Consider the following 25,432-nt stretch of genomic DNA (forward strand, 5'->3'; position numbering starts at 1 on the left):
GGAGACAACCACCACAGCAATGGGGAAAATAGTACTAAATCCAGAATTTTAGTCCCCAAGATGGCAATTATTCATCAGCATCATTCACCTTGTAAAATAATAGATTCAATTCCAGAAGTGCATCCGCTGTGTGACACTGCTTAGCAGTCTGATAAGGAGATGGGTTTGCACACCTTTCCTGCTTCTCTGTGTCTATGGGCAGATCAAGAAACTGACTGTAGGGCAAAGACAAACAGCCTTATGAGCGTTAAAGCACTGTAAAGATATAAGATGGTACTTCTGGAGTTCCCTAGGAAATGGCAGGTGACAGCAGGCAGGTACCTCAGAAGCATATAAAATGTGTCCCTGAAGCTAGAGGACTGATACCACCTCCCTGGCTTGCATCTTTCAGGAGCATGAGAGGGTAAATGCTTCCAGAGCAGGTATACAGGGAGCAAATTCCCAAATTGAGATGTGAGGTGGAAGAATGCCCAGCTAGCAGAGCTACAAACTGTTTGTCTGCACTAAGATTACCTCACAGTGAGCCATGCCAACTAGCTGCAGGCTTTCTCCATGCTGCTTACAACTAGGAGCTGTACAGCCAATGAAACCGTACTGATGAATGTGCTATTCACCAGTTCCTGCAAAAACATCCTCCACTAGCAAGGTCAGCCTCTCCTGTAACTTAGTTGTGCAGCTTAAAAGAATCTTTAAAAACCTGAAGCTCCTCTGAAATTTTAGTCTTATGAGCAGTTTGCAGTGTTTTCCAGCACTGAACCGAGAACTGCACGGGTAACTCCAGGCTCAGCTCCTATACAACCATAGTACATCTGGCTGCGTTTTCAGGGCTTCTGAATTTTAAAAAGACAGATTTAGAAATGTAAACAATCACATTATTTCCTAGGTCTGGCAAGGCAGGGCCTGGATCTGTTAGGGAAAAAAATAAAATGAAAAAAAACCCTCCTCACTTGTCCCTACCACACCACCCATTTCCTCTTGGCCTGAATCATGGTTGTTTTGAAGTGCAGCCCAGGATTTGTATGTGTATAAATTTAGAGAAAACAGAGCTGGGTAGGCACCAGCGCAGATCTGGCTGACGCAGAGAAGTTCAAGGGCAGAGAAGTCAGAGCTCTTCAGGGCAAGTTTTGTATTATTTTTTAAAACAACTGCAGGGAGGGAGGCAAAATAAAAGAACGAGGCAGAAGGTCTGGAAGGACACACATGCAGAGAGCTACTTTTCCTGGAGGAACACCACATTCCCTCAGATACTTCTGGACACTTTGAACATGAAAGCACATGGGACAATGGGATTTTCAAAACCGAAATCAAAGGGAAGCAGAAAGTTACCAGATGAAGCATCTAAAAGGGAGATTCTTGTTCAAAACAAAACAAAGCTCAGGAGGACAGATGGGCTTGTTCCTGTCCTAAGCGCAGTTCTATTAGAAGAGGTTGTCTTTCATATGAACTGTCTGTAGGAAACTTTTGTTTCTTCCCAGAAACCAGCAGGCTGGGTCTGCTTTAGCAGTCTGAACTATCCTCACAAGCTACAAGGATGTTCATGTTGGGTGTTCAGCTGTCACTGTTTTACAGATCTAAGATCTGTCATGTAGAGCAACCTATGAGAAGCCTCAGTAAGCTGACTAGTCTCTTACTGAAAAATTGACTGGAGACCAACCATTTATATCCCAGTGTGCAATGGTACTCTTCAGGCACTGAAGACAGGAAACAATGACATGTTTCCAGGAGCTCACAATCCAGGAATGGACAAAGAAGGGAGGGGAGAAAGAGGAAGCCACCAACATGCTGTTTTCAAACCAACAGGAGGAAGGAGTAGAACAGAACTGAACCCTTCCAGTCCAGAACTTAAACACGACATTCCATACATTGTCACATGAGCTGATTTGCAGAGCCCTGGGAAGTTCTCCTTCCCCTCCACTAGTATAAAACCAGTGGTGCTTTTTGAACCATGCCCCACTGTGTTTGAAGTACACAGGCAGTAGCTCAGCTTCATCCAAACTTTAATTTTGAGGTTGCATGTTACTAGTTCTAACATTATTTCATAGTCTGTGTTCCCAGATCTGGGGTTAGTAGATGACTTCAGGCTGTCTTACCTTCACTGCCACATGGAGCTTGGCTGTTTTCTTGGAAGGTCCTGATGCTTCGTATGTCGTACCATCAACATCTACAGACATTGTGAAGACTGGGGCATGGACTGGACCAGATTGTGACAGCAGCTTATACTGAAGCCCTGGCCTGATTTGGTTCAGCCTCATCAGAGCATTCATGAGATCTATTGCTTTACTATCTAGTACTAGTACAAGATAGTCGAGAGGGAAGTGGGGGAGGAAGGGAAGAGGAGAAGGAAAACAAGAAAAAGGTAAAATGAACAAACCACAATGAACAGAAAAATGAAACAATTTGCATTTCAGTGCCTTCTGTCTATATAAAGGAACAAAACAACCCCTCAAGCCTCTCAGAGGTTGAGGATAACTATGACAGAGTTAAATCTTTAATAAGCCATTCTACTTTAGGATAACAACTCTAATTACCCACTTAGTTAACACAATTATTTTGCAGCTAGCTGTATTCTTCCTGGCTGCTATAAAAGGAGTAACAAGTTTTGTAGGCAGTAAGGAACCAGATCCAGAACCAGCACCAAAGCAGCACAGTGAAAACAGCCCCAGAGCTGACTGGATCTCAGCAGTGCTGACAGATGTCTCATCTGTGCATATAGACAATGTCCATGTTTTGTAGGTTAAGTATTTCATTTTTTCTTGTAAGAGGTCTTGAGAGACCAACAACAGGCACGAGAAGAGGAAGAATGCAAAAAGCCAAAGTCACTGCAGTATTCTGTGAAAGAGACCTGAAACCCAAACTAAGAAAAGCCCACAGTATAGGAACATCTTCAATAAAATTACCTCAGCTGCTTGTGCAACTTCAGTGTCTCTGTAACCTGTCTGGTAATGCCATTTGAAAATGAAACCCCTTAGTAAAACATGCCAGGGAAAATTCAGATGCACAGTAAGGCATGTGTCTGACATTCTGAACGTGAGGTGATAGAGAACACTTTTGTGTTCCTAAGACTTTTTTATATGCTATTCCACACCAGCAGAGAAACTTTTAAACCAACTCCCACTGCACACACAAATCTTTGAAGACAGGATGGAGAAGTGTTGCACTTACTTTTCCTCAGATTACGCTTCATCTTTTTATTTGGATCTTTATCATCCCCGACACTATCTTCAAACGGTCTCTTCAGAGCAGATGAACCTGTACCTAGGGTATAAATTTCCTTGTAATATGGATGTGCTATTAGAAAAGCAGGAATCTGTTTAGTCCCATACTATTCTTTGCATGTATCAATGAAAAGAACTCAACCATCAGTCTAAGCTTTTTTGCCACACACCAGCCAATATTAGCTTATTACTCACTGTACCATGCCATGCAAGATGTCTGTTCCCACCATCGTGTGTGATATAAGTAGTGCAATTCTGCAGTGCTGTTTTTCAGTGACTCTAACTGCAAGAACTCCAGCAGTATTGTTTTTACAAAAAATAAACATGGGAATGTATTTTTATTAGATAAATGCTGTTTCCTAGGAAGAATTCCTGAGCCATTCCTATTACGAACACTTGTTTCATGCTTTTTGACCAGTCAACAGCCTCCCTTCCCCAGTCTAAGAATCAGTCACTACTGTTACTTGTCAGCCCCCAAAGGACTCTGTACTTAAAGGAAATAATCTGCTATATTCTAACTATACTGCTGCTCCTCTGGTGGTACTTCTAGAGAACAGAAGTTCCATACTTTCTTCCAACAACAGTATTTTTTAAAAGCCCACTTGCCACGAGGAAAAGCCTTTACCTTACATTCACAGTACATAACTCAGGAACTGCACCCATTGTAAATTAACCCTTGCTCTACAGCTCAGTTACTGATTTTTGGAGCAAACAGTACCTACCTTCTTTGTCAGTTACTGACCAGGAATATTTCTGAAATGATTTATTTGATGGTAGGGGATCCATCTCCAAAACCTTATAGATCTGACCAAAGGCTGATAATCTGAGAGCATGCTGTAAGGGAAGAGTAAAAACATACAGTTACAACACAGCACTGCTTTCCCTTGGTTGTCTGCATTTCTAGCACAAAGCCACTTCTATGAGAAGACAGCTTCCACAGCTATCTTCTATGATAGCTATAGAAAATGTTATCAAATTTAAAACTCATTCATTTCTGTAACACAAAGTGCAGGGCACAATGACAGGACACCTGCTCAAGGGCTGTACCATAAGCACTTGGGGTGGGATGCAAGTGGTGTACAGCCCTTTATAAAGATGAGATTCTACATATCATGAACTCTTGCACTCATGAACTGTCATTTAACTGTTCCAGGGTACCACACTGAAGAGCTGTCAAAACTTTCATTAAAATAAGCTATCCTGCCAGAGAATTAATTGTATTACTGAGCTGAAATTTTCACTGTCACAGTATCTAGCTCCTCCCATGTACAAGTTCTCTACCTGAGCACTGTGTGTAATGGCTTCTTTCTGCTGAACTGTCATATAAGACAAAGCATCTGTTGGCTCCCGTTCACAGGGGTCATGCAGACCAGGGCCTCCTAAGAGGGAAAGAGGCACAGTAGATTATTGAGAGCAAATGAGAAGCAATATGAAAATGGGGACCAATGGATATTACAACAGCTAGTCTTATACTTCAGCAGCGCGGGAAGCACACCTTATCCACTAAGGGATTCAAACACTACACAGGGAAAGCTAACCCCAAGATTTTATTCCCTTTGGCAGGGTCAAGCATAAAGTAAAATCAACTTTATTGTTTGCAACCCCTTAATGAAATAGAGATTAATTTATGACCAAACCTAAAATTCCCCATTAACTTCTGCTGCACTGGAAGTACTCATTGAAACAGTTGCAACCATGCCACTTCATCCTTTTTTCTTTTCTTTTTAAACAAGAAACCAGTCATCTATCTCCACTACAGGTTAGGAGTTCAAGGCAGGCATTTTTCATCTAATCTTACAGCAGCAGCAAAACATTAGGGCTGTCTGGTCTACCTTTTGTGTTCCTGAGGTTAATTTAGTCCCTTACCAGGAAGTAGAATTCCAGATGCCAAACACTCCATCACTCGCCGCAACGCTTCCCCAGCACCCAAAGGTCTATTACAAGTACCTATAGATTTTTCACATATAAGCTCGAGTGGCTAGAAGACATTAAAGTATGATTAGTATGGATACAAGGGTAACTGTGATGCAGTTAAAGATGGAAAGTAAAGGGGAGGAATATTCACATCACCTGATTTCATTTTTTACCCACTGCAGGTCTAACTGACAGAGACAGCCAGCCCAGAGGACAGTTCATGGCCCATTGCATTTGATCTCTGCTCTGAGTCACGTTTTGAGGAAACCAACTGCCTTCCATTAACGGCCCATGAATTCCAAAAGGAGGAGCCTTCTAAAGCCAAGTCCTGTGAGTGTTCTCCTCTTAAAGACTTCTTTCTTAGTTCTATCAGTTCTGTCTGAAACACTGCCTCTGATGACCTATGAAGTGTCCCTCAATGGGTACGCAGAGCATCTGGCCCTCCCCAAACCTGCTGCTGTGGCACAGTATCCTCTGCTAGCAGCAGCATTGACAGGGCAGCAGAGCATTTTTGAAAAGCTAAACTTGAAGGTAACAAGTGCAATTCTATTGCAAGTCCTTCAGGATGTGCAAGACCCACACCATCACACCTTCCGTGATACCTGTACATCTTGCAGGCTGCACAAATACTTGCCTTCTTGCCTTCCTACAAATGCTTTCCCGTTCGGGAAAACAGTGGGGAATCAAAGGAAGGAGGGTGTATGGTAGAGTTTCATACAATGCATGGTTTTCCCCAATCCAGACACTTTTACATTTCTCAGGAGAGCTGAGACCTGACCTGTGGCTTTCAACTCTTTCTGTACTTACCCATCCTTTCAGTGGTGCCCATGTGGGGACTCTGTTGCACAAATCCCGCAGAATACGAAGGACAATTACACATGATTTTAGTCCATTTGCCCTGGCCTAAAACAAACAAAATGATTCCAATACACATGCAAAAACCTGGCCTTCAATTCTGCTTTTCTTTTTAAATGCACAGAGTCCTAGGACAGATTTTTAAATTATTACTACTTAATGCCTAATAAACTTCATGCAAAATAAAAAGTTACATAAAATACTTCAATTTAGAGAGACATAAAAAGGGAAGCAAAGCGTTAAGATTGCTTTTGTAGCCTCATGACAACTCTAGACCAGTTGGCTGTCTACCTGTCATGTTTGCCCTCACACAGTACAGCACTGAATTCGGAATTCTAGACCTTCGCTCTATTAGGGACTAGTCAGAAATTAAAGAGGCATTAAACTTAAAAATTGTCTCAAATTAAACCTCGTAAGGCTACAATAACAACAAGGTAAGAACAAATAGCCAACCTGAAACCATTTGGCGTGCCGCAGAGACGCCAAGGCCTCCAGGCATTTCTGCCTGTCCAATAAGTCCGGAGGATCTTTCATCGCAACATTATCTACTGGTAAAAATGGGATAAAAAGAGACAGATACAATTTGACCAAGGGGTTTCTGTCACAATACAAAAAGAGTGGCAGCGTCTCAATGAGATAATAAGACTCCCAGAATTTAAGTGCACTGTGTTATTTAATTTAAACAAGCCATTAAAAGGTAGTAAATGTGCCCGTGTGCAACAGAAGCAAAGGCATTCACTCCTTGTAAAATAATAGTAATAATAAAGATGGCCACTGCTACAGACAATCTGGGATCTTATTAAAAATGTAGAACACATTTCAGGGCAGAAAATAGCTATATAGCACTTGTCTTTTTTTGTGTGTGCACGTTGGGTTGGGCTTTGTTTTCCTCTTTGTTCCCTTCTCTGTTACTTTTATTTCACAAAGGTGGCACAGAATTTCAAAGAGGTAAGGAGACTATACAAAAATTAATTCTAATAGTCAGAAGATGAGGTTATGTCCATGCAATTGTTGAGAACAACACTGAACAGATTTGAAGTATTATTGAGTGAACAGGACTGGCCAACATTATTCAATGAAAGAAGTGTTCCAGTTTGGTTATTAGTTTGATTAGTCTTCCATATAACCAGAATGTATGAAAGAACTAAATTTGGTAACTTCCAGATGAATAGCCTCTGAGAGCTTATCCCCCTCTTGTAAACATCATCTCTTCCCAACAACAACTGAAATCAGATGGCAGTACACAGAAGAATTTGAGAGACAAGACACTGAGAGCTTCTGTGAAGGTTTACACTTCTGGTTTTTAATCTCTTTCTCCTTTTTTCACCCAGCATGCAACAAACTGCTTTTAGCAGCCACATCTGGTATTGAGGAACAGTAATGGATTGGTCCTTTCTTCCCTGCTTTTTTCTTTTTTTTAAAAAAAACCCCAAACCTTGAGGAGTTATTAACACTCAGGTTCTCTGCAATCTCTGTCCAAATGACAGACCCTGCATAACTGCAAAAACAGGTTAAAAGGATTCTAGTTTTTAACTGACATGAGAACATACTGGAAGAACAAAATGAACCCATGGCTCAACTGAATCCTTAACTTGTGACTTCCTTTTGAATACACAATTACTCTTTATTTCAACATAATTTAGAATTTAGTCTTTACATTATTCATAATGATAAATTCTCCAGGTCTTGAGACCTATGCAGGCCTGAATGAAGTACAGTATCTGTTTCAAATTGAAAACTATGCTTGAGAAACAAAATCCAGCATGACATTTAAAATATGAGGACAAATTAGGAGAAAAAAGTGCCATCAGTTTGTAGTAGAGTTTATTAGTAACATCTGAGCTACTTTGGACAGTAATGGTTGCATGTGCCATTGCATCTTTAACGTTAAAGATGCTTCACACTCTGTGCCATTCAGGGGGAAGGTTACTCTGGTAAAAACACATTATGTTATGATGGATAAAAGAGCCCAAGCCAAATCAAAACAAGAACCAGAACAAACCAAAAACACCCCAGTGTAAAACTGAACAGAACCAGGTATCCTGTCTGACAATTCACAGCTGCATTTCACACCTGCTGGCTCTGCTGTCAGCAGAAGACTGAAGTGCTATAAGCTTATTTTCTAACCCAAATGAACTTCACAGCAGATATTTGCATTGTTTCTTATTGGCCTCATCAACAGTATTACAATATGGGGGTTAATCACTCCTCTTGCCTGTTTTCCAAATAAATGCTGCAAAGTCTTGAAGCACTGGACTTGTGTGCACAAAATGTCGCTTTGGAACACAAGATTTGCTTCTAATTTTGCAGTTTCATTATTTTCAGGAGTAATGTGCATTTAGCCATCGTGTGCCACAAAACATCGAATGCAGTTCTGTAAGGAAACTTCCTTGTGGACAATATAAACATCTGCTTAAAGCTCATGTATTGTATAAAACAACTACTGTCAATGAATGACCAGAATCTTATTTTCAAATGTTAGAAACGACAAAGGTGACTGATTGCAAAATCCTTAGTGGTTTTTTTTGGCAATGAACCGTATCTTTAAGTGCCAAGGGACTTTTACTTCATCTTGCACAAGGCTTTGCTAAGTGGGCTTGCAGCCACTGACAAGACAAATTAAATTTTTCCTTTGAACTACAAACCAAACTGCTTGGGTGTCATCTGCCATTCAGGTGAATGAAAAACTTGCTATCATTCAATTTGTTTCAACAAGCGAGAATCATACTTTCCCCTACTGGATTAAGACTATTTCCAAAGATCTAAATTGCAAATATCTTGGAGAACTTTGCCAATGGCAAATTCAGCACTAGGTCTTGAGCACCTTTCGCAGATGTTGCAGTCAGCCAACTTTTGGGTGCAAGATTCTATTGAACAGAAAGATGAAGAGAACAGGCAGTGAGGAGGGCGAGCAGCTTGCAGCAGACTCCCTTTCGACACCATCAGGAGAATGGCATGTTTCTTCATGCTCTGCCAGTCAGGAAAGTGAGATCCAATCAAAATTTTCAGATGTGATTGCAAAGCTACTTTTTTTTTTTTTCTCTTGTGCTTTTAACAAGGGCAATGATACAAGGAGTTTAATAAACAGTTAATAATAAAAGCCCTGACATTAGCTCACACTATGCAAAACAGAATTGTTCCTTCAGTAATTGTCTCCCCACTTGCTGTATGTGTTCTCCTCACACAGTAGCTGCCAACTTCATTCATCCACAGCCAGCCATACAAGGAGCACTCTCTTCTCTGTAGAGGCAAGGTCAGTCTGTGGCTCATTGCCCCTTCAAAGGCACTTGGCACCTTCAGCACATCGCTGCCTGCATCTGCCCAGCGAAGGCAGCAGCAGAGGCAGACTGGTTACACAGCAGCTGCTCAAGGAGCAAGGCTGATTTCAGCTCCACTTTGGTAAATTACCTTATTTATTATTAGGTAAGCTTGTTGTTACTGGATGCTCAGTAACAACTGATTTGCAAGCTGCAAAGCTCTGATCTGGAATGCCCAATTTATATTTGATGCTATGACTAATAATTCAGTTTAAGAAGTTTTAAAATTTGAAGTGATGCAAAATGCAGGGATTTTTAGGTGTTTTGACTTCTCAAGTCGACATGAGAAAGCAGAGCTTTATGGATAGCCATTTGTGAGAAACACTGAGATGCACACACACACACTGGTCTGCTATTTATTTTTGCTAACGAGCAGCAAAAACAAATAGGACAAACACATCTTAAACATGAACACTTTTCCAAAGAGGAGGGGACTGAAGAGAAATCCAGGAATGTTTTTTGATACATTCTGACATCAGGGCATGAAGGCACACACAGCATTCCTACAGAACAAATGGGAGCACTGGTAACGAGGTCTGTTGCGCCTAACCTTGCCGCTTGGGTTAGAGGACAGATTAGTGCTAATCACACCGAACGTGGAAACCTTGGTCAGTTTTGTGCAGGCTCTGCTCCTTGCCAGCAGCTCCCAGGCAAACCAGCAGCAGTGCCCAGAACCCAATGGCCTATCTTACACGTGAGATGAAAGGCAAGTTGACGAGCATTTGGAGCATCTTCATTCAAAAGGATGTGTGGAACAAACCAGTTTTTCAGACTGCAGAGCGAGTTACATTTGGTTGGCGTTACTCAGGAGGATTAAAAAAAAATTACAGTACTGTCTTTGGAGATCAAGGTATTTTCACCAGATGGTTTCTCTTGAGTATTTTCCCTTGATATTAGATAGGAAACTTTTTTGGTCTGAATCCAAGTGAAAGTGACTTAAATAGAGTTGGAAGTATGAAAAAAGTCTCCTCATCTCCCCTTCCAATTTACCTAGTGACACCTGTGCAACATTTCACATGCCTTTGAAAAGGAGTATGATACAATTGTGACGAATCAATGACAAAACCTGGGCTTTAACACAAGGTCCTCATGCCTATTAAACAGCCTCATCAGCTGTACAAAGCTGATAATGTTAACACCACTCTAAGAAAACCATTTTAAGTTTTTTTTTCAAGACTTAGTAGAGAATTTTGAGAAATGTTTTAAGATATCAAAGCCAAATAAACATCAGGGAGCATGAAAAATCAAATTCTCATTCAATTTGAGGTGTCCCTGAAGTTTACTGCCACAACAGTATCACTGTTAGCAAGAAAATAGTTGGACTGGAAGCCTTTGTGCAAAACTCTGTACCCCCTTGTGAGACTCTTACAAATCCTTTGCCATAAAAATCTGTTCTGCACTTTGTGCTCTCTCGTGAACGCAGATCAGCTGCAGCAGCTACAGGGCTGATCTCAGCATCTTATGGGAAGTTGACAACAACTACAGTAATATGCAATTTATTATTAATGGTCTTGCAAAACAGCATGGCTGCTAATTTGAGACTAAGCAGACATTGCAATTCGGGGATCTTTGCCATTCATCTGGTTTGTAAGATTTTTCCACATCCAACTGCTGCCGAAGTGCTCCATTTCATTTGAAAAGGATCCTTCCTGCCATTGCCTCCAACCAAAAGTGAACTGACCAACATTTCTCGTTGTATCGGTATTTCATGTGGGAGTAGGGAGGAAGCAAAGGACTTGTGGCAAGTCTAGAAATGGGAAGAGAGCGCCAGGGAGTTCCCTAGCCCACATGGGCCCAGCTGCCTCAGTTGTCATGACAGAGAGTGGCCAGTTGGTCAAAGGTCTGACATCATCCAGTGGCAAAGTTTCTAGGGATATGTTTGGGAAGCGGAAGCAGAAATTACTGACAAGATTTTAAAAATCAGACAAAGTATGGCTACATTTGCTCTTCTCTATTTCTCTTGGTTTGTTTCCAACCTCATTGACACTACCAGTCAACACTCCTTTAACAAGGGGCCTGTAACTATAGTGGAGGTCAGGCTGTTAGGGAGAAGGAACAGAAAGAAACTAAGTTACAGTTCTCTATATCTATTTTGCTCTAAGGACATGAGGTACAATGTTCAATTCAGAAGCAAAAGTGCTGTGTTATAGCACTGTAACTTCAATTGCATCCCAGCTAAGACATTCTTAAAACTCAGAATCATACACATCAATTAATAAAAACGGAGGGCCAGGACGACACACTTGCGAGCTTCGCAGGCAAGGGTTTTTTACGTAAAAAGAGAAACAATTTTATGACTTTTTCAAGGTAACTACAAAACCAATCCCACTTGACTGACTTAATTTGAAAAGGAGACTGTGCAGCGCTGGGGTGCTCGAGAATTAACTAACGAGTCCGAAAGAAGGAACTTAAGATTTCGTTGTGTGTCAAATTTAACTCCGCAGGAATACTGCTTGCAAGCGAAAACCATTAACATTTACATGAAAATTGAGTGACCACTGTCTTTTTAAGGCACAGATAACACAACCTACAGTGGCAATAGCCAATCTATGCAGTACACGATGCACAATTAAAAACCTGCTTCCCAATTAACCCTGTGCTGCACAGTCAGGGCATTTAGATAGAACAGTCTTTAAAACAAGTTAAAACGCTCTGTGTACCTCCTTCCTTCTTCTCTGCTTCATCTCGAATGAGAGGGGATGTGAGTATCACCTTCAAAGTTAGCTTGGGCTCCTTTGTGTTACGAATAATAATAGCTGCCTCATTTACATGCTCCTCCACGAGATACTTCTCTTCTGTGAGTTTCTGAAAGTCACCAAGAAAGATTTCAAGAATCTTCCAATCAGCTGAAAACCTGCAGAACCTCTGTATATGCAAATGCCTCCTAACTGATGAGAAGTCTGCAAGACATTGCAGTAGCAAATTAAGCCTTACCTCCCTCATTAAAAACAAACAGAAAACCCCCAGTAACATGCTTTAAAAAAAGGGTCTGCAGCAAGTTTAAGGAGAATACTAAGTAGTTCCACTGTATTACCACTTCTTTTAACATTATTAAAAAAGGCAGAAGCTGAATTTCATAGCTGCTAGTATGCAAAATGCTACCAGCAACTTAAGAAGTGCACAATTCCCAGGTAACACTGCCTCTAAACATAAAAGCTCTCATATGCAGTATGACCAACACAACCAGAACTGTCAGTGCAAATGGAGGACAGATAGCAGTGAATGAGCTGCACCAGCTCACCTAGTCCACATACCTGCCACGAAGTATGGACCAAACATACCTCAGCCATCTCTTACCAACCCCAAGATACTCTTCAGGTGCCCCAGACAGAGATTTCACCACCTCTCCAAACAGTCTGATTCTTGGCTGCACATATAATTTTAGATGATCTTTTTTGCAACAAAAATGCCACTTGCTACAGTTTCAATGACTTCTCATCTTACTTTTGGTACTCAGCGAGATACCAAATCCCTGTCCCTTTGTAAATGACCATTAATGTTTTACAACTTACACCTGCCTTCAGTCCTGACATTTTTTTGTTGAATTATGTGGTTTACTAGTGAACATTCTCACTTGGCTGATTCTCTCTAATCTGCATGTCAACCTCTCTCACTCCCTTTCCACACTGCACTTGAAGCTGGATGTGAGACAACACTGTCACCCACTTCATTCATTAATTCCAGACCCTGGAGACAGTCCTGACAATGCCTGGAAAACATGGCCTTCCTCTCCTGACAGCACACCAACAAATCAAGTGGGTTTAAAATTGTTTTCAATAAAGATTTTATTTCTTGATTGGATTTATTTGGTAGATAACACAACAACTGCTTTTTATACTTTGTTCCATTCATGTGCATTGTGTCAGAGTTATCTCAAGTGATCTGTATCTGCAGGTTGCTCTTTCAGGAGTCCTTTGGGACACCTCTAATCTCCCAAAGTGCACAGATAGTACAGACTCCTCAAGCTATTCCTGGTCTTTGCGAGTTTGTGTCAGCAAGACCATATGGTTAGAACATGTCTAATATACTCTTAACTTCTTTCCCTGTTGCAATCTATACTCCTCTAGTGCTTTTATTGTTGGGATGAAAATGTTGAAGCATCTGCTCACTACTAGCCTTCAAAGAAGCACAGCAGAAGCTGTTAACATCTCTGTACCTAGTCTGCTTTTTTGGTCCATTAATGGGCCCACACCTTCCTTTGCCCTCCTGCAGCTGATGACTCTGCAGAACCTCTCATTGGCTTTTACTCCCATGACAGCTGTATCTTGTTTCATGAGGCAGACGCCTCTTGCTTCATCTTTCCTGTAATCCCTTCCCTCACAATGCTTCCCACATAGGATCCTACCTCCTTGTCCCTTAAATTTATTACCATCTTCACATCTTCCAATTACATCTGTTCTGCCGTTCTCACTTTTTCGGAAGCATATGCTACTTACCACTTTCAGCCCTTCTCATCTCACACCTCACTACAAACAGGTGAAATTTACTCTCCACTACTCAATACATACCCATAATTTTCAAACAAGTAAAATTTACTCTTTACTACTCGATAGATCCTTAGTATTTTCAATATGGATAGGGGCACATCTGCAGGCACAACATTCTCTCATTAGATGAGCAACAAGTGAGAACAAAGAGCCTTCAAGAATGGAAAAAGACACACTGTCTGTGTGGAAATAAACACAAGGCAGAGAAGCGTATCAGGAGAAAAGCAGATCAACTCTGGACATGGTTTAGAGTGAAGGCACTTGCAGAGGAATACCTTAGGGCACAGTTTCTCAGCAACAGTGTATGTCAGTCTGGAAGCTGGACAGATTATTCAGCCTCAGAACTCTGTCAAAAAGGAATTATCCCTAGCTGCCTTTAAAAGACTGATATGAGCTGTAAGTGCTGCCTACTGGGTGCCAATATCAGAATTAAATAAGGAGAATTACAAGCTCTGATTAACATGAGCTAAAATGAGTGACCACCTAAACTGACTTGTTCTCACTGTAGAAGTACAGAGGCATTTATCTTGGAACAACCCAAGCAAAGCAAAGCAGCTGCAGTGTCGAACTCGAGGTTCAGCCACAGGACAGCAACACAGACCATTCACATGCACAAGCAGGGAGGACTTCTGAGACTGCAATTTAGCTCGTGTTAGTGGTTGGACCAGAGAGCAAAAATCAGCTGGGTTAGTTACCAAATAGAAAGATTAGCTGCCATCACTGGGAAACTGACACCACAAACAGGGAGTAGGCAACAGCAGGAACAAGATGTTAAATTTTGTGAATAACTACTTCACATCACCACACTAAATGTGCCAACACCCCCTAGATGTCACCCAGATTCACAGTATATGTCTTTAGTCTGTATCACTTGCCTTTTCTCCTGGAACAATTTGCAGCCTTTACCCAAATACACCTAGTAGTGCTATCAGCCATTGACAGAGAACTACCTTAAATTAACTCACCTGGATTTGAGCTGGGAGATTGTCTTTAACTATACATAACAAGGTCTTTGTGGGTTTTTCTTTGCACATAAGAACCAGCTCCAGATCCATATCATCTTTTATCAGCAAGCCCTTTGCAACCAAGCCAATTCTCATAACACCACATAACGTCCGACCACCTTGATCCCTGAAAACAAAACAATTGGGAGTAATTAAAATGCTGGGTTTACACATTCAAAATAGTTGTCTCAGCCTATCACAATGAGGAGATAAACTGATGGGCTGATGACTGCTGAAGTGGCTTATCACTGATCAGAACATGAAGAGCATAGACTCCATTTATGCAATTAACTCCTACAAAAAAATTAATTAAAGCACCAATTTACATCCACACCAACACAGAAGCTTCCTGGCTCAAGTCACAAAGCACAAGAAAGCTCAAATTTGCTATCTGCAGCCCTACCAAAAGAGCAGAGCAATTACTCTAGAAGAGTTCTCTGTCAGAAATCCTGTTTCCAGAAGTAATCTGAATTGTCTCCTAGTGACACTCCAACTTTAACCACGGCCCCACACCTTTTCAATGTTTTATTTCAGTTGATCCATACATTCAAAATCTTTTCAATTATTCAACTAACTTCTGAAGTTTCAGCCCGTAGTACAAACTGAAGTTTCAGGAAAGCTGATTTCCAAAACCTTTTCAGGTACAATTCCTTAAACAAGTCTTGGCACTGAAACCAACAAGGTCTGAAAAGTCTTACTCTCCAGCTGAAGTTCAGGGGTGCATTTAAGAGTCACAGCAAACAACTTTTGAAGCAGCATAAGAACACTTTAGTTTTGAGTAACAAGAGAAAGACTCCAGCAAAAGCCAGCTTAGAGGCTAGGATTCCTTAAAAACATCAACAAAAAATGCAAGAAATGCAAGGCTCACATAGATCCTGAGCTTCACTCAGCAGTATCTTCATTTAGTAATTGTACTGTCTTTTTGTACTTGACATGGAAAGACAGGAACAGATGCTTAAACAACAGACAGGAGAAAAGGAGGATGACACAGAAAATGAAGCAGGAATCTCAAACTTGTCACCAAGCTTGGAAAAGCCAAAAGCAAAACAACAAAAAACTATTACAAAAACAAACAACATCTTCACTTCCACCCTGGAGCTATGCTACTTCAACAGGATCTGAATGCAAACAGGTGAGAAAATACAAAGCTCCTTTAGATATGGTTTGTAACTAGCATAAAAAAAATATTTCAAGTTGCCTGTTTTTCTGGACTGTAAGCCCCTTTTAGCTTGCAAAGTGATTAGTAAAATCATGTCCCAAACAAGGACATCAATACACACCCTATTCTATATGTATAAACAATACACTGATGTCTACAAAAGCTGTACCCTAAATTTGAGACACAGCACAAGCATGCAACAGCCAAGGCTTGCCAATGGTCTCCAAAGCATTTCCTGCAGGCTTTAGCATTTTCAAATGAAGACACGTTATTAGTAGCAGTTTTTTAAGAATCTGTTCTGCACTTATTTTATCCACACCTAAAAATGTCACCAGCAATGCTGGGGAGTGACCCACAAAATGGAGCACGCTGCATATCAAGAGAGACTGCTCTTCAGCATAGCACTGAGCTGAAATCCCTTCCTGGAGAAGCTGACAACACTTAATTGCCCGTCTGCGGAGAAGCAGCCTATCAACCCGCTGCCATTGTTTGCTGGTGCTAATACAATCACGCTGTCTTAAAACAATTTATACATTAATTTATGTAAAAATATTCATGAGTTTAAGCATTTTGCTATTTCTATTTGAATAGATTTCACACCAAGAGTGACATATCACAGCTTGGCCTTACACAAAAATGCCAGTGATCATGCTTGTGTCTGCTAAATATTTATCAGGGAACACAGGAAGCCACAGGCATCAAATGAGAGACCGTTTGGGTATTTACTTTTCCAAGACTATCATACAACGGTCTTATGCTTCTGAGTGTTTCCTATGTGGATCAGTGTATTCTGAGTAGGTGGTGCTGCATTTAAACTTCATGCAAAGCAAGCAGTTTGTTTCAACAGCTCCCAACCCCACAACCTTTTCCTGGAGATAATCAAAGAAAGCTTAAATGTTAAGAAAGAAATCTGTGGAAAAACACTACTAAGATGTGAAGTAGAATCCATATCACTGTTCAGAAACCAGATCAAGTCATGAATGCTTTCTGCTCCTGCCAGCCACAAAAATTTCCCCTGTTAATACAGCACATCTCTTGTTTCCAAACCGACGTATGTTCCAGACAGCGCGGTACAGAAGGGCTTCGTACCTTAACTCCTAAATGCTACTCGAAAAACAAGAGACTTGTAAATAACCAAGAACCACATGATAGGAAAGGAAGTAATATTTCACTTCTAAATTTTCAGACATACATATTATTCATTGAGGAATAACTGCTGAATGCAATGGAAATCACTGTCTCATGTTAAGCCAGCAAACTTTATTTTCAGTTTATAAGCTGATACAGTCTCCTTGATTCAGAGTTATCTTCCTCCATTACCTGCACTGAACTGTATCTTCTGCCAGAAGTACACAATGTACAGGGTCTGTATTTCCATCTGTTATTGCTGCAGTAGGCTATGCTTGCCCATCCCAAAGTGTAAACAACATATGTATTATTTACCAGGACACCAACAATTTTACAAGGTGTCACAGTAAACTCTCTCCTGCCATAAAAGGTGTCAGAACAAATACATATGAAAATGAATATACTTTAAGATCACAGCTTTGAGGGCAAAGCCCATGTAGGAGCAAACCTTAATATTCCATGAATCACAGGAAAGAAAAGAGTCCTTGGACTACATTTCTAGTGCAGGCTATGCTACAGATACAACCTGATTAAGTCCCACAAAGTTCAGTGGAGCAATACTAATTACATCACAGCATGAACAGAGAACTGGAAGTTGGGGTTTTTGAGTCATGACAAACTGGCTGTTGGCATCCTGGTGCCTCACTTCCTAATCTGTTACCTGGAGAGATACTTACCTATATTCAGAGTACAGATACTTAAAATTGCTGAGAAATTCCTCTGCTAAACACAACTTCACAACTCTGCAGTGAAATAAATAATGAAATAGCAACTGCTGCCCACATCAGGCTTATTGCTATTCCCTACACTCACCCTACGTGCTTCCACCTCAAAAAGTCCAAACACAACCACTTCCTCCTATGAACATTCATATGCAACAGCATCAAGTAACACTACGACTCTTATTTGGAAGGAAAGCAACCCATTCAGAGCAGTACAGTAACGCATTATGAGGCTCAGCTCACTCACTTGGCATTGCTTTCTGCAGCTTCCTCCTTTGCCTCCACATCACCCTCACATTTTGTAGACTTGTTCTTTTCGTCCATCCAGTCAGAGACATGTTTAAGGGCACATTCTACTGTTGAGACCATGTTCTGGACAGCTTCAAGTTCCTCTGGAGATGGATAAATGGTTGAATGTTTCACCATTACATGGCGGTCATCATTAGCAAACGATCGGATAGATCTCTGTTATGAAGTGGGGGGAAAAAAAGAAACCACAACACAAAGTTATTGGATTATGATAGGAGGACACCACCTGAATGGAAATCCTCCCCAAGAGATGTAGGAAAGTGCTTTATGACAACTACTGCTTATAATCACGCAGGAATGATTTCTTATCTTCACTTAAATAAACTTGAAAAAGCAAGCAAGCAAACACCAGTGCAAAAGTCAGCATTAAGCTGGTAAAACAGATGAGACCTTGGGTGGGCTACATGGCAATTAATATTTGATGTCTAAATTCAACTCTTCTAAAATCCTTTTATTGGCTAGCAAGAATAGGCACATATGGAGCACAGCTCATGTTTATGTCTGCTGGGCACATCTGGAGCAGAGTTTGTGTTTATGTCTAGTTTAGGAAGAGATAAATTGTGCTTTAGAAATACATTTACCCACCCACATGTGACTGCAGAAGTCCAGAGTGCCATATCAGATTAGCTGCTACAGACATCTAAAAATCTTTCATTTGGTCCACCCATCCCAAGTGGTGGTTGTGACCCTGTGTGCACCAGTTACAACTCAGAACAGAGGAGAGCTTAGGTCTGGACAAATTCTGCACTCCCCCATACAGCTACAGCAAATACAAAATAGGGTCAGGACCTGTAATATGCATTACTCTGTTTGCAGGGGATAGAAATGGAGTTTCTATGTCTTGTGTTTTTGTGATTCCTCACATCCCTATTCCCTTGTTCTCATTTTCACTGTTTTTCTCACTTCTCACTTCTCCCACCAAGTTGCTCTTTGAGAGGAGGGCAGAGTCTGACTGGCTGAGTATAAGGTTAGAGTGCAGAAATCCTGAGCTTCATTCCCAGTTTCATTAAGTGTCTCTGACATCCCTCACCGTTTGACTAGGTTGTTTATTTAGATTAAGCTTTCCAAGTCAGTGAAAAATCACTTAGGTCCTGGGTCTCACCTGAAGGGTCTATATTTTATGGAGATACAAGCTGTGAGCAATAGTACTGAAAGAAAGAGGGACCTCCCTACCCTGGAATACTTGCAGGAATTACAGAGTTCCTGAATTTCAGTAACATTTGTTGGCTTGTGCCAACCCTTCAGCAGCTGGATAGCTCAGAGCCAAAAGAAAAGACAAGGTCCTTACCCCCAAAGTTCACCTCATTTCAGGGTTGGGAAGCTTAGAACAAAAGTATCCCAGGTGAGAGTAGACTGGGTAAAGCACGTGGAAAGCAGGGCAGATAAGGAGATAAGGGCAGATTCCTGTTCTGTGAAAGTCATTGATACTCTCCAGGACCAGCTTTGCAGATTCTGGAAGTGCTGAGCATAGCCACTTCTGGTTTTGCTAGAGACAACGGCAACACACCTTAGAACAAAGCAATTAAACAGCCGTTCTCTATGGCTTGGTTACTGCTGCAGGTGAAGTCACAGGCAATATCCATTGCCACAAGAGGCTTAGCAAACAGCACAGGGATTTACAAAGGCACAAATGAAGATGAGAATAGAGAGATAAACTGGTAAGAAAAGACTGAAACAATTGCTTTTTAAAAAACCACCAAAATAATCTCAAGAGAAAAGCAAGAGATTAGAGTGCTAATTAAAAGAGTCTGCAGTGAAACTCTGAATCCTTGAGTGATACTGTAGAGGAAGGTAAACTTAAGCTTCCTAGCACAAGGTACCAAATCACTTATGGTTTGCTACACTTTCCAGATGAGACTGTTTTAATTTAAACAGCGACCCAGACCTACTGCGATCACAGCACAGACCTCTGGCAAAAGCAGCTCTAAATCTTGTTCTCTATAGACACATCAATCACTTCTGAAAGCCTCTCAGAACTCAGAATCATCAACTAAAAGCCTCTATTCCTCCTACACATTAAATACCTTAATTAGGTTTCATTTTCACCTCTGCTTTATGGGTTTGTAACAGTATGCACTCTTAATGACAAAAAGGGCCTTTGAAGCACCTCAGAGGCCTCTGGGTTGAATCTTTGTTAAGGAACTAGCATTCACTATGTCCCTTCCAACAAAGGTTAATGTGACAGTTCCTTTGCTAAGGAAATGTCCTCCTACCTAGATGGACAATTTGGGTAATGAAAGAAACTCACCACTTGGGATGTGGTATTATCCCCTGTATTTCACAGGTTGCAAAATGCTTCCAGGAGGTCCCTCTTGTGGTTTACCCACACCATGGGATACAGAAAGAAGGTGCAGTTCAGTTATGAAAACTGACTGGATTTATTCACTCAGCCCCCCCCCCAATCATCTCTTATCTGATGAAATACCAGCTAGGAAAACAGGAACAAATTAGTAACTCCTAAATCAGAAAACATTTGGTTTTCTTTTCTAGTGAAGAGGGACTGAAAAGATCAGTTCTTCATCACAGTTTAGTCCAAAAAGAACAGCAAAATGGGACATTATTTAAAATACAATCTCTTGACAATTCTGCTTTGTCAAGTGTTCCTCCTCCCTTTGTGCTCTGTAATAGCTAAGTGTCTCGGTTTAGGTCTTGTTTTGTTATAGAAATATAAACACACAGCCTATCAGCAACCAGGTGCTGATTTATTGCATTTAGTGTCATTTCCATTCTCTCAGTAATAACCAAAAAGGACTTGAAAATCCATAGATATGCTATTTCAGGAACTAGGTAGGTTTATTGCCGTTTTGTGAGCACATCCTCACAATTCTACCGTCACAATACTTCACTCTTGCACAGCTTCAGCAATTCAACATCTCAAGCATCCACAATGTGAAAACAGAGTAGGAATTACTCCTTCCTTCCTTCCATTTCTTCTAGACTATTAACAATGTCTGCACAGAACCACTTTCAATCACACAAGCACAAATCTGAACAGTCAACACTTGCTTTTGTGAGGAGGAGGTGGGAGGATCAGCATTCGGTGATGCAATCTGTGAGTTCAAGGTCACTGATGCTGTTTGCTACTGCTTGCTAATGCCAGTTTTATTAGAAAACCTTATGAGCATCCCCTTTGCTCGTATTTAATAATTCATGTAATGCAGGCTCACAAGACAACTCTCTGGTTTTAAGAGGCTGACAGTATATCAAACCTCATTTGCTTGGCTCAAAGCAGGCAGTACCACCTCCAATTTAGTGCAAGGACAGAAAATCCCCTTACTCTGGTTTTATCAGGCCCCATGCAAGACTGTTAGCACAGAGTATTTTTCATGCAACTCTGAAAGATGACAAATACCTACCATGGTTTGTCAGTGTTTCAGCTCTCTCTCCCTCCCTTTCTCCTTTTCCCTCCTCCTTGGTGTCTTTGCTAAGCACTGTTTTGCCTGACAGAACCTCTTCATAAGCCTCCGAGTCTCTTGACAGCTCAAGAGTTCATGCAGCCAAGATGCTCTGGGAGTCACTTTCTGTAATTCACCTGCAAAAAGATAGAAACAACTTGAAACCAGAAGAAACAGCATGTTAATCCCAGTGAGTGTCCAATGCAGGACATGAAGTCAAACTACTGACTAAAGCAAGGAGGCTTTAAGATGGGGAAGCAGTCACTGAACCATTTATTCCTGAACAAGCAGATGTCACTGTGTAAAGCAACTTTTAGTAGTGTGCCCACATGTATGTAACGACTTTCCCATGCCAGTTAGAGCTTATCTCACTGTGGTTTGTCAGCCACCTGGCAATCGAAATTTCTGATACGAGGAAGATGGGAAATCCAACCTCCCCAGTATGCTGTACATGAAACCAGCTCAAGAAGACTATTTTTATGTCACGGCACATTAGGAATCAAACACGCTATATTTAATTATCAAAAGGTAATTATCTGTTGAAATCCCCAGTGCAGGCCTTAATCCTGAACGTGTCAGATGCAGGACAACATAAACTGAGACTTCAGGTGGCAGTGACTGGAAGTTGTATTTGAAGACACACAAATGCATTATAAAGAACTGAAGATGTAAGACTTGTGAGAATTTTCAGCTGAAGTCATCCACACCTCCTTTTCTGCCTTTGCACTGCTTTTCACAGCACACAACATTTAGAAGATCCTGCAAAAACAGCCCTCTTGTACTAAACTAGGAAACAAACACCAGCACTGGCAGCATAAGGGACTGCAAATAAATGCTGTGTAAGACAGGAGAGCAGAATAACAGATCAGGTAACGTGAGAGAGGAAAGCATAAGCTCATTGCAGAGCAGGAAACTCCAGTCACTGCAGAATACTCCTGTTTTCCTTTCACTGCACATATTGTTGCATCAGCTTTTCTGCAACATTTTGAAGCAATTGGAAACCCAGTCAGTAAATTTCTGCAGACTGACACACACTAAAATGTTTTCCTCTCCTCCTGTATGTCATTTCTCCTTTCCTAGCAATGTGTTGAGTATTGTCTGTCAGAGAATCCTGACATTGTTAGAGATTAAAAGCATGTTTGGTAACAGGAGAGGGATAGGAGAAATTACTTGAAAGCCAAGTAGATGCTTAAACCTCGGGGGTGCAACAGGGAATAATTAAAATCTTGCATCCTATAGAGATTTGAATATGGCAGAGCAAAGGCAGTTAACAAATTCCTTCTTCACTCTTTTTCTATTTAAGAAGAAATGAAGCAGGTTTATAGGACCAATAACCTTGGCAGCAAGTGCCTAACAGTTGTTTGTATCTCACACCACTGAATTTCAGATGTAGAACTGGGTTAAAAAGAAACAAAACAAAAGGCCAGACAAGAACACTGTTGCAGGAGCCTGTCTGCTCCAGCAGCTAAAGAACACCAAGGAAGAAATCCCAGGATAGTTAAACACAGTATTACTAAAAATACCTGGGAAAAGCAACTTAATGAAAACCCTGAAGACCCTCACTTCATATCGCAAAGGCTATAGATCCTACCATGGTGTATTAACACTCTACCAAATTGCTTCCCAGAAGGGATCAAGGAAGGGGATGTTCTTTTGCAGAACCAGATTCTTCTCTTAAGAGATCCTGAAAGCCAAGCAGGGACAGCTGGGAGGAAAAGTAAGCAAAGATTACTGCCTTGGTACTATTTATTCTGAGCTAATCATAAGCCCTTCCACACTTAATAGCCTTTCACCATCTCCAGAAGCAACCAGACTCTTTATGAGGTCTTTTTGTTTTGCTTTTCTATAATCATAATAGTATGCTTTTGAGTCACCAGATGGCAAGCTAGAGAGACTTTTATGAAATATGTTTCTAGATCATCTATCTATTTCAAATTAGTTCTCTCTTCAAACTAAATTCCAGCTATCTTCACATACTCTTCTTCCCTGTGACTCCTACATGTCACATTTCCAGTTTGCCATCTTCTCTGGTAACTGTAACTTGGCAATTCCAGGCAGAGAGAAGGGCACTGGAATGTGTTGCTGACTTCAGCATATGCCCAGTACAACATCTCTATAGACTCCAAGCAACACTCCAGCCTGGCCTCCTTCTGAAGAGTACTGCAAGCTGTTGCTTATCAGCTCGTACAGTGGATGGAAAGCAGATGGACAAAGATAGCTGGCTGAGCAAATTCTGGTGCTGCAGTGAACTGCAGAGCAGACTGTTGTCTAGAGGGCAAGTCTGCAAACCACCTCACAAGCTCTGGAAAGAGACATACCCTGGGGTGCAATTCTAGATGTGCTGAGTGCTTTTCAGTGTTCTCTGAAAACCTGAAACAGATCTAAAATAAATGTTTCACAGCTGTGATGGACAGCAGAAGTACCAGCACCCCTCAATGCTCTGCCTTAAGCAGGTAGCAAGCATCCCGTTTTCAAGGCAGGTTCAAATTTCAGTGACAAGTAAAAGTTGTTGTATGAACACAGTTAACAGTTTGATTCTACCTGCCCTTCTTCTCAGCAGGGAACAGCTTGTGTGCATATACAGCTGTATTATGAAGGGCTCTTTATTATAAAACAGAAAGCTGAAGGGAAGAAAAAAAATCCTGAAAGTTGAGTTGAAGCTGATATACATCTTTCAAGTCATTAGCATCCTAAGAATATTTCACAGCAATATGCACAGAAGTTAAACCCTAATATAGCAGAGAGAAAATTTTCAACAAAAGCACTAAACAGGAGGGAGTTTACTATAAAAGTGCAGACACAATATACAGAACAAAGTACATTTGACAGCATGCAGAATTAAATTAAGGAAAACCAAAATCAAATCTGCTCCAACCATATGGACTAAGGCAGCAGAACATAGCTCAGCACCAAACACATCAGAAAGCATTATGTGAATTGAGCAGCAATTCCATAAATCCAACAGTCTCATTTTACTAGAGGGTATAGCAGGATATCTGTCCCTGTGTCCTAGGGGAAGTAACAGCTGATGCCCAGACTAAAAAGCGCAATGTTCAAATGCATGGTTGTCGTACTCTGGGGCTGCCACCCACACTTGTACAAAATTTCCCAGGAAAAGCTACTAGCACTACCAAGACCTTGGTGACCTTGAGAAAGTCACTTCACCTCTGCATCATCTGGCCCTAAAGCGTAAAACGAGAGTAAATACCCGCTGTCTCCAAACCAGGTCACAGAACGGCAGAGCGGAGTCTGCAGTGTGGTTTAACGCCACTGGGGATTTGACACATTAGAAATGTTATTAAAACACCATGACAGTCTAACAGTGTTTCCATTAAACATCCCATCCTTCACAGATGAAGTTTATGCTTTGGCACATGATAAGGAAAAGTATTTCAGATGAGGCCTTTGTAGCAGGATACACTCTTGCATCTGGCAGCTGTGTTCCCAAGAGACAGATATTTAAACAGCCAAAAGTGATGAATATGCTCAGCTACCTTTGAGTGCTTGTGCACAGAAAAGTGAAAAAGCAGGAGAAATAGGTACTTGCACTCCACGGGGACTGAAATGCAGTAACACAATCAGGGAGTTATAAACTAGCTTCTAGAAAGGAGGCATGAACTACGTTTGGCATCCTGACATCCCCTCACGGCACAGAGCAGTACCTTGCGTGGATGCACTACTGCTGCAAGATAGAAGAGGAACCCAAGGTCGCTGGACTCCAGTCCTCCAACCCCTCACTTTGGTGAGCTGCTGCTTAGGCACCTGGCCAGGCCAAATAGAATACCATGGAAATTGGTTTAAAATGCTATGTCAAGAAGGCCCATGCCAACCATACTCAGCTGAAGCATCAAACCCACCCTCCACACTCCTCATCTATCCACCCTTATACCAGTATCTGCCCATGAGAATGACAATTTACACCACCCT

The 25,432-nt window shown here is 41.2% G+C and overlaps 1 protein-coding gene across 5 annotated transcripts in view; it reads right to left on the reverse strand.

Moving 5' to 3' along the window:
- STRBP (spermatid perinuclear RNA binding protein) overlaps positions 1-25,432 on the reverse strand; it is a 62,770-nt gene that overhangs the window by 17,102 nt on the left and 20,236 nt on the right. For 4 of the 5 annotated variants that reach the window (XM_054174450.1, XM_054174448.1, XM_054174447.1 and 1 more), the window contains exons 2-12: positions 21,467-21,642; positions 18,049-18,266; positions 14,754-14,919; positions 11,962-12,106; positions 6,438-6,532; positions 5,937-6,032; positions 5,082-5,193; positions 4,497-4,594; positions 3,938-4,049; positions 3,163-3,255; positions 2,091-2,290 (exon numbers count right to left, since the gene is read on the reverse strand). In XM_054174450.1, the coding sequence (XP_054030425.1) occupies positions 2,091-2,290; positions 3,163-3,255; positions 3,938-4,049; positions 4,497-4,594; positions 5,082-5,193; positions 5,937-6,032; positions 6,438-6,532; positions 11,962-12,106; positions 14,754-14,919; positions 18,049-18,266; positions 21,467-21,469 (1,338 nt within the window). In that variant the 5' untranslated portion in view covers positions 21,470-21,642. The remainder of the gene's footprint in view (positions 1-2,090; positions 2,291-3,162; positions 3,256-3,937; positions 4,050-4,496; positions 4,595-5,081; positions 5,194-5,936; positions 6,033-6,437; positions 6,533-11,961; positions 12,107-14,753; positions 14,920-18,048; positions 18,267-21,466; positions 21,643-25,432) is intronic. The other variant, XM_009907471.2, reaches the window with a different exon arrangement.

The sequence above is a fragment of the Dryobates pubescens genome, chromosome 29, assembly GCF_014839835.1.
Source record: "Dryobates pubescens isolate bDryPub1 chromosome 29, bDryPub1.pri, whole genome shotgun sequence".
In the NCBI taxonomy this organism is placed as follows: Eukaryota; Metazoa; Chordata; class Aves; order Piciformes; family Picidae; genus Dryobates; species Dryobates pubescens.